Consider the following 16,328-nt stretch of genomic DNA (forward strand, 5'->3'; position numbering starts at 1 on the left):
CCTTATGAGCATCGATCCACGCAACTGGGATACGATAACATGCATTTAACCAAGTCAGCGAGACGGACCACCCGATCCCGTTAACCGCCTCTTACGACAAGCATAGTTGCCTTTTACGAAAAGCATGGGTTGCTGATGACCTACCCCGAATCTTTACGGGTATCAATTAAAAAGAGGTAATATATGCAAGAACTATAGAAAACTAGAATTTCCCGGAAATAAATAACAAATCGCCGAAACGCAATCCCGTGCAAAACGTGCCCTTTGCTTTCCGCGCACGGTTGCCTGTGGTATATAAACGACCGTAGAACCCTTATCTAGTAGCACGTGCCGAGTCAGAGCTGAGAGAATTGAGGTAAGATTTTGAATCAGTCGTCTCCTATAATGTTGTTTAAATATTTAATGAGAAATGTTCATTCTGTACCAATTGCATCCAATGGGATATAAATTAAATGCAATGATGAATAATATGCTTAGTTTTACATGAATAGCAATTTAATCGGATGTATTTTTCTTTGCAGCCCCCCCCCCCCAAAGGCCAAAATGCCAGCTCGTGTGACTATCTTGGCGATTCTTAGCTACATGGTCTGTAAAATGCTTTTTAACAAATGATTTTGTATTTAAAAAAACCCTGATTCTAAACAGCAGTTGAATTTGAAAATGTTTTACTGGTTGAAGGCTCGGTACATTTCGCAATTGAATAGCATTTGACATCAAAGCGTATTCATTCTAATATGTATTTAATGCGTTAAACTTTATTCTTCAATAATGGTTTGTATATTTTATAAATTCTCTCCAGAAGCGTAAGTATTACACACGTGTTGCCTTGGGTTCGAATCCCACATTTACTGCTATAATGGCCCTCGCTCTGTTCGCCACATCGCTAAAATAATACCGATGCCACGTATTTTTTGTATTTTTTTTTTTATAACTCGCTCACTCTGTCCGTGTTGTTCATTCATCTCTCCTGTCTCTATTTCGAGCATGACTATTTTTCCATTCTTCGGTCTTGATACATTCAGTGATTCAATCCATTACGATTGAAAGAGGATCAGAGCGATTGCTGCACTGGGCGCAATAAATATTTCTGAAGTTACTTCATGGCGTTATAGGATTATTTTTACGAAGGCCATTTTTGTAACCACACGTTTCCGTGAAGATCCGGGGTATAATAGGGTTTTCAGCAACCTGTGCCTGCCCTGAAAGGCGACTATGCTTGTAAGAGGTGACCAACGGGATCGGGTGGTCAGGCTCGCTGACTTAGTTGATGCATACATCGATCCCAATTGCGTGGATCGATGTTAATGATATTGATCCTTAGATTGTCAGGTTCAGACTCTATTTACAGACCGCTGTCATATAGCTGGAATATTGCTGAGTGCGGCGTTAAACAACAAACAAAAACAAAACGCAAAAAATTCTAAAGGTTGGTGTGCTATTGCTATTTTAGTATGTCAATCTGAAGTTGGGAACGACGATAATAAACTTTTAACAAAGTAAATGCATTTGTGGAGAGATGGGTACGTTTTTAACTACTTATTGAATATATAACCTCGTGTAGCTCAATTCCCAACAAACAAGTGGCGAGCACTGTGGGCTTCGATGCGTCAACCTTGCTTTCCTCGTAAAGCGCGTGTGGTCGTATTAGTTAGGAGCTGAACAGATGAGGCTCAAACGTGTGGGATTGCATTTCAACAATTGAAAAGGAAGTGTTTCTGTAAATATTGCCTTGTTTTGAAATGTATAAATATCTATTTCCCAAACTCATGGTAGACTGGGTGGTCACAATTTAATGAATGACTCCATTTGTTTTAACTGTACTTTGACCATCAATATCTCGGCCTGACGGATCAAGGGAAAGCTCACATGCATGCCTTATTTTTACAGGCTACCACCCAGGCTATTGTACCACCGGGGCATATAATGCACAGTATGTATATACTATATAGATCAATCTTAAACTACAAACGGCCCTGGCCAGTTGTAAATGGTAATATGAAAATTTTACTTGACTACTCGATATACATGCTAACGTAATGGGACCGAAACGGTGATCATGGCTTCTTTTGGACATTGAGCAAACCATTTTTTTTTAAAGTCTTCAGTCTTAACAAGTCTTCAGTGGATCGATGCTCATGATATCAACCGCTGGATTGTCTGGTCCAGACTCGATTATTTACACAATAGCTGGAATATTGTTCAGCTTTTAACAACCAAATCACTTCAAAAATGGTCCCCAAAAATATTCATGATCCCTAAATGTTCCGGATATGTTAACATGCCATTGATTTAATAAGCATTTAAAATCCCGAATTTGGACAAAGTTAGGTTTTTACATTTGTCTGCCAAAGCTACAAAGTTTAGAGTCTTCGTTAAAATCCTTTTTTTTTTTTGTTGCAGTTTTTCCTACGTGTGGCACTAATGTAAGCGGTGACGCCCTCGTCAAACTAGTCACCGACTACGAAACCGGAGCTCAGGCCACCTGTGCTGGAGGTAAGAAGGTGGACTTCGTCTCCAGCAATGGCGTGGAATATATGTTGCCGGTGTCCTACCCAGTTGCCGGCGGGGGAACCTCCAAGTGTAAATTTGTGGTAGGTTTATTCAGTGTTTACTCTAGATTTCGTCTTTGTACGTCCAAGGTGACGAAGCGGCATACTAGAAGCTGGATAGGTAACTAGTGATGCGATGACGTGCATCGACCAAGTCGGCGAGCCTGACCACCCGATCCCATTTGTCATCCTCTAACAAGGATAGTCGCAAATATGGGTTGCTGAAGACCTGTTCTACCCCGCATCTACGTTGGTCCAAAAGTTGATTATCCATACCATCAGTATGGTTTTACGCCCTTTTCTTTAGCAATATCACGGCGGGGGACACCAGAAATAGGCGTCACATTGTACCCATGTCGGGAATCGAACCCGGGTCTTCGGCGTGACGAGCGAACGCTTTAACCACAAGGCTATTCGACCGCCCCCTCATACCATCAGATATCAAGTAATGGATAAGAGGGGGCACGGGTGACCCAGCCGTCTGAGGCGCCGCGATTCGCTGTGCAGAGTTGCGTCCCTTGGGCATGCCAGAAACCTATGATTGTGGGTTCGAATCCCGGTTCGCCCCGATTGTTTCTAGGTTTGTCAGCACCATACCCATGCTCGTGGGTTTCACAGAAGTGGTACGCTTCAGAGACCTGCTTCAATCCGGGCTTTCCTCCCACATTAAGCTGACACGCCGCGATATAAACTGAAATACTGTTAAAAGTGGCGTAAAACCCAACTCACTCTCACTAATGGATAAGAGGCTCCTCCGTTTTACTAACTCCATCTGTCGCCCTCGGGTTTTACAATTCCTGTCAAAGCGTTTTACTATGTGTAGTTTAAAGACGGATGGCACAATCGTGAGGCGTTGTCGTAAGCTGTTGCGTTCCTTGGGTCAGCAATGACCTTGGGCTCGAAAACCGGTTCATCGCCGTTTCTATGTTTGTCAGCACCACACCCGTGCTCGTAGGTTTCACCAACGTGGTAAACGTCTCAAGACCTGCATCATTTCGAGCATCCCCCAACATCAAGCCGACACGTGATATGCCTGGAATACTGTTCAAAGCGACGTTAAACCGAACTCGCTCACTCGTAAAAAGCTGACGCTAACCTAAAATACAAACACTAAAATACAAACACTAACATAAAAACAGCATATCGTTTTGTTTCCAGATGTAATCGAGTACTTCGTCTCTAGCAAGTGAGAACTAGTGTGAAATTCCATGTACCATGTACTGCAACACATATTTTTATTCGGTTTGATAGACATCAGTACGGAAGCCTTTTAGTGTCATTTGTTTAATTTTTTAAAAATATTTCGATACTAAGTTGAAATTTCAAGATAGTATCGAAAACAATAAAAAACGAATGGCCCTAAAAGGCTTCCGTAATGTCTATCAAACCGAATAAAAAAATATTTGTTGCAGTTCTGAACATCATGGCGGCTCGACAGTACATGGGTAGAGAAAACCCTTGTTTGTTTCAAAGAGAATTAGTTTCGATTGTGTTTTTTAGAAAGCGAAAGACTCACTGGTGTTCACAATTCGAGTGTTTGTTGGGTACGGTGCTCCTGGCAGTCGCATCCACCAGTACGATGAGCACTACACCATCAGCTGCTCCTTCCAGCCTGCCGCCAATAAGAAAAGCGGATCCGTCACCGTCAGCCCTGGGTACGTCTCGTGGGTCCACATCGTTGCCGACCCGTGAAGATTTCGGGTAGAATGGGTCTTAAGCAACCTATGCTTGCCTTAAAAAGCGACTAACGGGATCGGGTGGTCAGGCTCGCTGACTTGGTTGATGCATGTCATCGGTCCCAATTGCGTGGATCGATGCTCATGATATTAATCACTGGAATGTCTGGTCCAGACTCGATTATTTACAGACCGCCGTCATATAGCTGGAATATTGCTGAGTGCGGCGTTAAACAACCAACAGCACTGCCAGGCTGTATTTCTAATTAAAAATTGGTCCAATTTAAATTTTTCCCAGACACAAGCCGACAAAGGACAGATTGATATGTGCGTTAAACCGAAGTGTAGCTTCTGAGTGGAAACTAGTTTTGTTTACTGTTTAGCACCACACTCGGCAATATTTCAGCTATATGACGGCGTAGTGTATATCGAGTCTGGACCAGACAATCCATTAATTGCCACCACGCCATTTGGGATAACACATGCATCAACCAAGTCGGCGAGTCTGACCACCCGATCCCGTTAGTCTCTGCTTTGCACTACCGTCTAGTGTCGCATTGTAGGGGCGGTATTCTGAAAGGGACACGGGTCGTGCATGGTTACCGATGCTGTGTGAACATCCGGGGTAGAATAGGTCTTCAGCCAACAATGCTTGCCGTAAAAGGCGACTAACGGGATTGGGTGGTCAGGCTCGCTGACTTGGTTGGAGCATGTCATCGATCCCAATTGCGTGGATCGATGCTAATGATATTAATCGCTGGATTGTCTGTTCCAGACTCGATTATTTAGACCGCCGTCATATAGCTGGAATATTGTAGAGTGTGGTGTTAAGCAACAAACCCACAACAACCAAAGTTGTAAAATATACCAAAGGCATGGGGTAGTTCAACCCACAATAAGCGTATACTAATTTGACAGCACCGTGCCTTTAGCAAAATGTCAAACATCTAAGGCAGGCACGGCTTCAGGCTTTCCTCCTAAAGCAAAATAAAACGTGATCTAACTGAAAAACGTTTCAAAACGACGTGTAACCCAGCTTAATCAGTGTTCCGTCTCGTGTTTGGATTAACACGCAGTATAAATCTTTAGTGATATAATTGTATTGAGAACCTGATCGACGTGGTCGCTAAGTAGGCGGATGTAGTTAACTGTTTCTACTGATAGTGCAGGTACAGCGACTTAAAGACCACGTACCAACGTAGCCACCAATGTATTGATTCATGTGGAAGCATTTGTGCAATAAAATGTTACTGCCAATATAAACCCCATTGCAGAATCCACCCAGCAAAGGTGATCGCTGGAAATTCACCCCCTAAGAGCAAGTCCGTCATCCATTTGTACATCGTGGATGTGATTGGGAAGAAACTTGGCCCCGCGGCTCCGGCAGGCAAGATGGTGAGGTTGCAGGCGGTCACTCTAGGTATGTGTATATTTAAGTTATAAATATTTCAAGTAAACGACTTATACCGGTAATAACTGCTCTTTGCGAAAACTTTACTTTGTAGTGCAAACTTCAGCACATCCAGGTGTACCAAGTCAAACTAACACTAGTCATATATAATATTATCTAATTGTGATTCGCTAATAACGAACCCACCACGCAGTCGGGATACGATGACTCCTATCAAACTACACCATCCATTTTTATCGCCTCTTACGACCAGTGTGATAACGGGAACCTGTAGACCCGTAAAGATTCCGGGATAGAATAGGTCTTCAGCAACCCATGCTTGCCGTAAAAGGCAAGATGTGCTTGTCGTAAAAGGCGACTAACGGGATCGGGTGGTCAGGCTCGCTGATTTGGTTGAAGCATGTCGCCGATCCCAATGGCGTGGATCAATGCTCATGATGGCAATTTACTGGATTGTCTGGTCCAGATTCGATTTATAGACTGCCGTCATATAGCTGGAATATTGCCGAGTTGCGTCCCTTGGACACGCCAGAAACCTATGATTGTGGGTTCGAATTCCGGTTCGCCCCGGTTGTTTCTAGGTTTGTCGGCACCATACCCATGCTCGTGGGTTTCACCGAAGCGGTAAAGTGGTCTGAGACCTTCATCACTTCGGGCTTTCCTCCCACTTAAAGCTGACACGCCGTGATACAACTAGAATAATATTAAAAGCCGTGTTACACCCTACTCGCTTACACAAAACAAGAAACACATGGTAAAACGTCAACCAGTCCAGCGCCCAGCTGCTTCCCTAATTAGGATTTTGCATACTTGATGAAGAAACGCTTAAACATATGATTTTCAAACGTCTAGGACTGAAGGACAAAGGCATCAGGCCCGAATCTTGCGATGCTTTGAATTCAAAGGGTGGCAGGTTTCCTGTGCTGAGATCAGGGTGAGTTAATGAGTTTAAGATTTCTTTTCGGTACCATAGCTCGCCATGAACTAAGCCTACTTACTTTGTGGCATATGCGCGTTGTGCGCCTCCCATCAGACCCGGACCGCCTCCGTGGTCTAGTGGTAGAGCGTCCCCCCGGAGAGCGGAAGGTCCGGGGTTCAATCCCCAGCCGCGTCATACCAAAAGACGTTAAAAGATGGTACTTGTTACCCTGTCTGGCGCTCGGCATTAAGGGGTTAAAACAAGGACTGGTCGGCTCGGAGTCGGTATACTGTGTTAAACTGCGTTAAACTATGTTACTATGTTAAACTGCGGCATGGTATCTCAGTGGGCTAGCACTATAAATCGGCATCAGTCCGGACTAGTACAAGCAGCCACACACTTACACGTGCATGCACGTCGCTATATAAGTGCAATAATCTTGGACGCGACGTTAAACCCCAGTTCACCTCATCTCCATCAGACCCGTAAAGATCTTGTTAGAATTGTTCTTCAGCAATCAATGCTTGTCGCAAGAGACGACAGGCTTGCTGACCTGTCATAGTATCCATACTGTGTAGATGGATGTTCATGTCAGTCCCCGTCCTCCGTCTAGTGGTAGAGCGTCCGCCCGGAGACTGGAAGGTCCGGTTTTCGTTCTACGGCCGCGTCATACCAAAAGACGTTAAAAGATGGTACTTGTTGTTGACCTGCCTGGCGCTCGGCATTTATGGGCTGAAACAAGTACTGCCGGTATACTGCGTCTGGGTGGGGTATTCATGTTACACTGCAGCTTGATTATATCATAGGGCTGGCACTCTAAATCGGCATCAGTCCACTCGCACACGCATGTACATGCACGTCACTAATATGGTGGTGACACGTGGTCCTGTGCACAGCGCACAGATCACAAATCAGGTGAAGTCCGTCTCGGAGAGTAGTTGGATGGGTGACCACGTTCAGCAGCTTCACTGATAGTTTCTAGGGCTTCGGTCCTGCCCAACACTGAAGCACATGTACTACATGTGGTGTCTCCTTAGGCAAGTGACTTTGTTCGAAATGCGCCTTTGTTCACCCAGCAGTGAGTGGGTACCCAGTAGGATGAGATGGTAACCTTCTAGCGCCTCACAGGCAGCTTGGGTTGTATACTCCCCAGGGAGATGAGAATGAAAACCCAGTGCTCACTGCTCCATTGACCGGGGTAATAGTGTAGCGCTATGAGCATCCACTTGGTGAATGGAATCTGGCGCATTATAAATGTTATTTGTTTATTTTTATCATAAAAAAACTTTAAAAACACTGGAATAACGTTATCTATTTGGATGTATGTACTAAACATTTGCTTGGGACCACCATACCCGTGACGATCGGGTCTTGAATAGGTCTTCAGCAACCTATGTATCCGGTTGTCAGGCTCGCTGACTTGGTTGATGCATGTCTTCGTATCCCAATTGCGTGGATCGATACTAATGTCAATGGATTGTCTGGTCCAGACCGCCGTCATATAGCTGGAATATTGCTGAGTGCGGCCTTAAACAACAAACCAATATCAAGAGTATCGTTGGGCTACGTGTTTTTTATCCCTTGTTCAGTGTCTCTATATAAATTTCAGATGTGGAGATGGGATGGTTATAAAGAGGACAAAAGGCTTCCTTACTGTCGGCAAGAAAACCTACAGTTCTTTCTTTAAGCTGTTCATTGTTAATGGGGATCCGTTTCTGAGTTTTGTGTGTAACTTCACGGTGTGCGAAACAACATGTAATGGGGTAAGTACATACTCTAAAGCCAGTTCCTTGGAATCCGACCCGTGAATATCCGGGATAGAATAGGTCTTCATCAACCAATGCTTGCCGCAAAAGGCGATAACGCTCCGTAATCGGCTTCAGAAATCTATTAGGCGTGACATAAGGAAACAATTTTCATTAGCCGATAGGTTTCCGCGTTTACGAATCTTGTGATTCTCGGCAGTTTTCCTTACACTGTTTCTGCAAAATAGGCGTTGCATATGTTAAATATGTGAAACTACCTTTTGAACTTGACATTGATATCTTACAATCAACGGTCGACGAAAGTTATGTGCTAACATACGACAAATCAATCGGAATGGGCGTATGGCATCTGGTGTTTCGATCAAAGAATCCCTCAGGAATTATTTTTGATTTTACAAATATCATGCATTTGAAAACATACCCCAGATACAGTTAAATATGTTCAATCATACTGTATAAATACCGTAAGTCAAGATGTATTTGAAATTATAGAATCGGGAATATGACATGATGGGAGGGGGAAGTGATACGTAAAAACTTCATAAATGTTCAATTATTTTTTTTCGGTTTATAAGTAGGATGAAACACTTCCCCCTTGGGATAAAACCTCGGGGCTGACACACCTCGGGTTTTTATCCCGCGGATGCAGGTTTTAAAGACCATTTAAAAAAACACACAAAACAAACCCTGAACGTTCCTTATCGTACACACAAGCCCCCTGAGCAAACTGAAGGCATCCTCAATGTAACTAACGTGATACAAGTTGAAGACCCGTTGTCAAGTGGATGTGCAGAAAGGAAAATAGACAATGTACGAGAACTCGAGGCAGAAGCTGGCTGGGCGTCGTCCATCGTTATGATAGTTGTAATTGCGCAGGGCGTCAAACATCGGGAACAGTTTTAACCTCTGTAATATTTCGTATTGGGGACGTTTTCGCCTGTTCTGTTTTATCGTCTTGAGCTATTTCCGTTTTTCTATAGTCAAGCATTTGTAAATAAGTATGCCCCAAATTAACTGCCAATTTGCCGTGATTTTAAAGGCCCTTTCAAAGTATCTATCACTGACATCTTGGTACATCGCTCGCTATGTAACAGAAGCAATGTTATTTGTGAACTCGCACAATTGTATTTCAAGATTCTGACGGATGTCTAGCGTGACAAGTGATGCCTGCAAAACGTAATGATAAAAACAGAAGCCTCTTCATAAATAAAAGGATGTGCTAAAATCAGTTATACGTGTAGTTAAAGTAGACAGAATTGCATTAAAGTGCGTTCAAAAAACAAGCAGAATGAAGGACCGTTTCTGAGCCAGGTCCCACGTGGGGGTAAAAAGTGAATGGTATGCTTGACTGCTTTTTGACAATTTTTTTGTAATGATATTGAAAGGGTTACTTTTGGTAAATGTTCCCTTTTTGTTTGTTTGGTGTTTTTGTAGCTGAACAATTGACTTTGCGTGTGCCACCCATGCGTGTACTTTTCTGTGAACACCTGGTATCATGTGATTTCTAATTGATTCATAAACATCAATAACACATCGCACAATTGACTTTGCTTGTGGGCTTTTAGCAGACTTCTTCTGAATTTGGAAAGTGTTTTGTCTTTACGAAATCTGACATTACATTTACTTCTGTTGCATGTTTTCATTCCAGTCGTCGTGTTCTGCGACGGCATCGGGACGTAGACGCCGAGATCAGTCAGGTAAATATGACAGATTAATTATATATGTAATACTGTTATCAACATGCGTGTCGGATAGGACTTTAGGCCGCTGTGGCAAACGCCCTCATTTACACTTAACATACCTCGTGAACAGTTTCACACTTCGCTTAACTTTTTGTACAGTACTTTTAGGTAACGTTTTGTTTCCCTGGTACATATTATACGCAGGCCGCCATATTGCCGGAAAAATGCCGTCAGGTACTATAAACTTCCCTGTTATTCCCGTGAAGATCCGTGGTATAATAGCTCTTCAGCAACCCACGCTTGCCGTAAAAGGCGACTATGCTTGTCGTAAAAGGAGACGAACGGGGATCGGGTGGTTAGGCTCGCTGACTAGATTGATGCACGTCATCAATCCAAAGTGCGTGGATCGACACTCATGATGGCAATTACTCAATTGTCTGCTCCAGATTGCATTATTTACACACCGCCATCATATATCTGGAATATTGCCGAGTGCGGGGTTAAATAACAAATTTGCCCTGTTAAGTAGGTGAAAAAACACCTTGTGTACTTATGGCAGCATCTGGAGACTGATCCTACAGCCTTTCCTCAGTACGGATATGTTAGCGTATGTTTGTAACTCGCCAGCTAAACTCTCCAGGAAAACGACTCGCTCTTGGGTGGGAGAAGTTTATTCGGACTGTTATAGCCGTGTGGCCCAAAATCACGTTTGCTTGATTTTGATTCGCTTGACCCTGTAAGCATTAGGGTAAAGATATGTATCACGGTGTATTAGTTAAAAGGTATTGCATACTGCATATGTTCACATTCAATAAATTCAAAAGCATATACATATAAAACAGGACGGGATCATTCCAGCAGATTAAAATATTTTGGGACATACAACCGAAAAAGCCCCACCCCCATTTGTGGAATAGGGTTTATGGATAGCTACAATCCGTACCAAATGGTCATGACGCCAATGTGCCCTGAAAATTATGACCATGAACAGACGTACCAAACATCCTCACTCGTACACGCACAGAACACGCAAACTAAAACGAACAAGGACACCACACATAAATGCCAACTTGCGGCACAACTACGCACTTAGGAAGAACTCCACGATGTAACGGCAAACTCTGGTTTTACACTAAGCACTGGCTTAACATGTCTACAAATGCAATACAATATAAATTAACTATAGAATTATATTAAACAATTTACAAAGCTGGAATACCTTTTATTCTTAGCAATAAATAGCATTGACTAATGTTATTTCAGGGGGCACGGGTGGCCCAGTTATCTAAGATTAGCTGTGCAAAGTTGCTGTGCAAACACTTTCGTAAAATGTTCGAAGTCTTATTACAGAATCACTCTGCTACATATTGACTTGTGTTACTATTTTATATTTGTGGCAGGTGAGAGTACTGGTACATTTTTCTGGAGTTCAAAGAGCCAGGCCTCGACCAAAGTTTTGACGTTGACCAGTGACCCTATTGACGTTCATGGGAGCATGGACCAAGTTTAATGATTTTGGTGTTCGAAGCAACCAGTGAAGTGTACTTTTATTTGGTTTTTGGGTGAAATAAACTTCAGAAAAATGAGTTCCATATTCATCTTGTGTAACGATCTATAGTATTTTGGTGAGTTTGTGGAGAAGGATTTGCCCTCCCTCGTTAGTAGAAACCTTTCGTATCTAAGGGACGGACCATCGGGGTCCACTTGCACAAAGCGATCTTAGCGCTAAGACAATCGTTATCGTGTGTTAAGGTATGGGATTTACGATCATCTTAGCGCTAAAATCGCTTTGAGCCCTGATAGGAGAAAACGTGAACAAATAGGATGGCAATTATTACATGAACGAACGCCGTTGTCGACGTTGAAGACGCCTACGTAAATACTTTGCGTTATCTGAGGTTCATTTCGATTTCAGACTCGATTATTTACAGACAGCTGTCATATAGCTGGAATATTGCTGAGTGCGGCGTGAAACAAACCAAAATAATCGACCGAAAATGAATACGCAGACTATCTTTTTACTTCGGTGGTGTTTTGAATATAATTCGCGTATATAAGTCTTTAACGCACATAGGTTAGGATAGACTGTTCTTTACAGAGGAAATCAGCATTCGTGATTCCTCAATTGCCTACACATTGATTTCTTGTATCGGTTCCCATACCCATGCTATAGTTGCAGTGATTGCCATTGCAGGGTGGCGCCATCTGCTAGTTGCTACGGGCTTTTGTTTAACGCCGCACTCAGCAATATTCCAGTTTTATGACGGCGGTCTGTAAATGGTCTGTACCAGACAAATCCAGTGATTGCCATGAGCATCGATCTACGCAATTGGGATCAATGACGTGCATCAACCAAGTCCGCAAGCCTGACTACTCGATCCCGTTAGTCGCCCTTTAGTTCTTCACTTCATTCACCCAACAGTACATAAAAATCGCTATATGCCAGAATGAGACATGTACTTTTGGCAAATGGCTCCATTGCAAAATACTGATCCCGTTAGTACTTGTGAGAAATATGGGAACTGTCGCTAGAAGGTTGATGTCTGTTAAGTGTTCCCAATTTCGAACTTAAAGTGGCAATGCATTTGAACGTTGAATTCGTGCGGAATATCGTGCCACCTATTTTCAAACATCCATGCACCGAAACATTGCGGGTGAAAATGGTAGATACCTTCACTGACGGGTCCTACATTTTGAGAACTCTTTACCCCCCCCCCCCCTCCCAAATACCAAAGTAATGGTTGTTGGAGTTTATCACCCGTGTCCGTTACATATGATTAGTGTATAACTTCTCCAGCACAATGAACATGGATGGAAATCGAATGTTCATATAAGGGAGGCTGAATCGCAAAACAAGTTCAATGGCTTCAACTCGGAACATAATTGGGGATTGAGTTTAGTTTTCATTAGTGTTATAACCACATGTGTATATTGTATACACAATACGTAAAAACCAAACGTTTGAACAACAAAACCTATTGGTAAATATTGTTAGTTTATGATAATTAAATACACACATTTAACTTTAATCACCGTGCAGTTATTTTCGCTTGGTAGTTGAACACATTATGCATGAACATTGTGGTGTTTGTAACACTGAACTGGTAATTCAGTTGTCATGCTATGGTTTGCTTGGATATACACTGCGTTATTAAATAGTCCAGCAATATATCGACATCTTATACATGTAGATGCACCAGATTACAGGGTTTACATTGTACTCCCATGGGACATCGAACCGAATTTTAGCGTGTACACAACACGTTATAATTAAGAACAAATATCCGACAATTAGCTGTCTTACTGACTGTAATGCCCTGTACAGTACGTGTACATTCAAACGTTTTACCAGTTCCTGTTATCACAATGACGCTTAGCACATGTTACACAGAAAGATCCAAAGTTAATAGTTGATTTATAGTGGCATATCCTACACTAGGAAATCTGACTTGGTTGTGGTTCAGGGATATTTCACAGCAAATCGTTTCATGTATCAAATTCTTCCAATCATTGACCGCCAGAGAGCTGTTTAAGCGGGACAAACGCACACAGCTCGTGTCATGGTAGACTACCTACATAATACCAACATCCACAACTTGCCCTGGCCGTCAGTCTCCAGATCTCAACCCAATCGAACACCTCTGGGATGAACTCGATCGACGTGAACGTCAACGTCGGAACACGCCGCAGACACTCCCACAACTGGCCAACGCGTTACAAACAGAATGGCGCACAATTCCGCAGGATAGAATTCGTACACTTATCTAGTCAGTGCCGAGGTGCAGAGCCGTGATTGCTGAGCGGGGCTTTCACACGAGATACCGAGTTCAGCGCAACCTTGTGGCTTTATGTGACATTACAATGAACAGTTTTTAATGCCTCTGTACAACAACCTGTGACTTTCGAGCTCCAAAATTTCATATTGGCATCTGTGATATAGAGGATTAACCACTGTGTTCGGTTGTTACCGAAAAATCTACACACGGGTGATTAATCTGCCACGATCAGAACGAGGCTTTGCCGAGTTCTTATCGTGGCAGATTAATCACTCGTGTGTAGACTCTTCGGTAACAACTGAACGCAGTGGTTAATCCTTTTTCTAAAAAAAGTCGAGCTCGTAGTTGAAGATTTCCTTTGTTTTGTAGCAACTCGGGATTCCCCCCGCCTCATTTTATATATATATATCATCAATATGCTCAGTAAGACAACTGCACCAAAAAGAGGTATAAAGGGTCTAGCGAAGACAACCCACACGAGTTTTCCCGTGACAGGCAAGCCACTTGTTAGCATTCATGTTATGGTCTTTGTTAACTATTAAAAGTTGATGGGAATAACGTTTTGAAAATAATTAATGTGATTTGATATTTGTTGATGACTTTGGATTACTCGGCCCATAACTTTATGTGCATTCGTCTCGCCGTGACTATCATTCTCAATGCGCAACACTAAATAGGCCCACATTTGTAGTGTATGTAAATACGTTATTAGTTTATTTGTCCGTTAGAAACTAATGTAATAAACCCAAATGAGGAAATTAATTAATATTGTCTTTTTTTGTAACATATTGTTAACGAAATCCAGGGGCCATAGGAACTGTCAGCAGGATTGATCAGGCTAGATTCTATAAATACCAACTCGGGCAACTGATCAGCTGATTACTGCTAGGTAAATCTTCTCAACATCATCAATGAATTGTAATATTTTTAAACGGATTTTCGTCTTTAAAATGAACTTTACAGTGAATAATTTAATATATAAAATGATTATTTCATGTCATTTTTTAATCTATTTTTTTGCTTTGTTCCTGATCATGGTGAGCACATGTATTTCTATTATAAAAAAAGAAGAAAATATTTACTAATTTAGTGGACATTTTTTCTTTTGACCATGATATTTAACATCATAACACCAAAAATGTAACTAAATGAGTTATCTAATTTTCCCATATATGTGAATGACACAATGTGAATTTGAAAAGCACAATACTTTATTGTGTGTGAAACATAAATACATAGAATATTTGTAAACAATAAATTATAATTTCAATAGTTATACAAATATTTACATTATTTTGATACCCTTGTAATATTACGTTGTTGTTTTACTGCTACAGTTACATCCAAACTTTATTTTATTCTTATTTTATCAGATTAGAAATTAAAAATTACTGATCACAGGTAATTAAAATTTAACATGTGCTTCTTTTTATAAACAAGACTCATAATAAATATATATTTTAGTGACCTGATCATATGTGAATTGTTTGTAAAAAGAATTAAAATTAAATTTTGACATTGCTTATGTTGAGAAATGAGGTTAATGGTAAATGTTGTAAGATGACATCTTGTTAGTCGTTTCTTCATCATCCATAAATTTGAGTTTTTCTTTACTTACCAAGTTATGAAACTTTACACATAACACAATTGAATAATTTAAGGTCTCTGGTTAAAATAGCAACATAGCTTTCCACTCACAGGCAGCCAATAAGATTGTGTGAAAGAAAAGACCCACTGTAAACCTTGTAATGGGAAAATAATACAGAAAAATTACATTTCTTATTTGTTTCATATGTCCAGTTTATCATCCAAAGAAATGCTGAATAATATCTTTACAATTAAGCTAGCTATGCATCTTGGGGTTCTTTAACTGCTATGATAATGTAACAGTTTCATTATTAAAGAAATGTTGTTTTTCAGTAAACATGGTAAATAAAAAAACCCACACCTTTGGTTTAAAGAATATACATGAGACAAACATAATTCTATATTTCTTAAATACTCTGTATTGTCTGTTAATTCTGAAAATAATTAACTGTGATAGTGAGTTTCTATCCAAAATACAAAATATATTTTAAGATGCATAAATGTAAATCATTATTGAAAAAAATAAATATACAAATAATTACAGGCCAAAATGAATGAATTATATTGATCTGGATAATCTCCAACTGTTGAAAGGGGAAACAACTGCGGTGGTTGCAAAACATCTTGGTCGTGAGATGTTCGGCGAAGGTTTATCGTTTAATGCATTAAAATTGAGTATGTCTTTTGATACAAATTATTTAAGGTGTTTATTTTCTTAAAATGTGAAATATAAGCCTCGATTATTTTAATATAAATATAAAATATGTTTTTGACGGTGGGTTACACAAACGATCGATCGGCTCTAGATCAACATTTCGAAACAACGTGACATTTCTTATGTGGTTGATGGTTATTTTTTAAAAGTACCAAAAACAATATGGTATGTTTCGCAATTTTATCAGTATATTTACAAGAATTAATTAACTGTTTCATTAGTTGTTTTATTAATCTTGAAAAAGCCC

At 41.0% G+C, this 16,328-nt stretch overlaps 1 protein-coding gene across 1 annotated transcript; it reads left to right on the forward strand.

The window, feature by feature from the left end:
- Positions 1-543: 543 nt before the first annotated feature.
- On the forward strand, positions 544-11,513 carry LOC139459139 (vitelline envelope sperm lysin receptor-like). The gene is made up of 9 exons (XM_071240589.1): positions 544-585; positions 1,888-1,930; positions 2,401-2,591; positions 4,050-4,204; positions 5,500-5,645; positions 6,489-6,570; positions 8,165-8,318; positions 9,970-10,018; positions 11,404-11,513. Exons 1-9 carry the CDS (start codon positions 544-546, stop codon positions 11,511-11,513), a joined length of 972 nt encoding a protein of 323 aa, XP_071096690.1.
- The last annotated feature ends 4,815 nt before the right edge of the window (positions 11,514-16,328 follow it).

This window comes from Haliotis cracherodii, unplaced genomic scaffold, assembly GCF_022045235.1.
Source record: "Haliotis cracherodii isolate W230 unplaced genomic scaffold, xgHalCrac1.p SCAF_13, whole genome shotgun sequence".
NCBI classification, from domain to species: Eukaryota; Metazoa; Mollusca; class Gastropoda; order Lepetellida; family Haliotidae; genus Haliotis; species Haliotis cracherodii.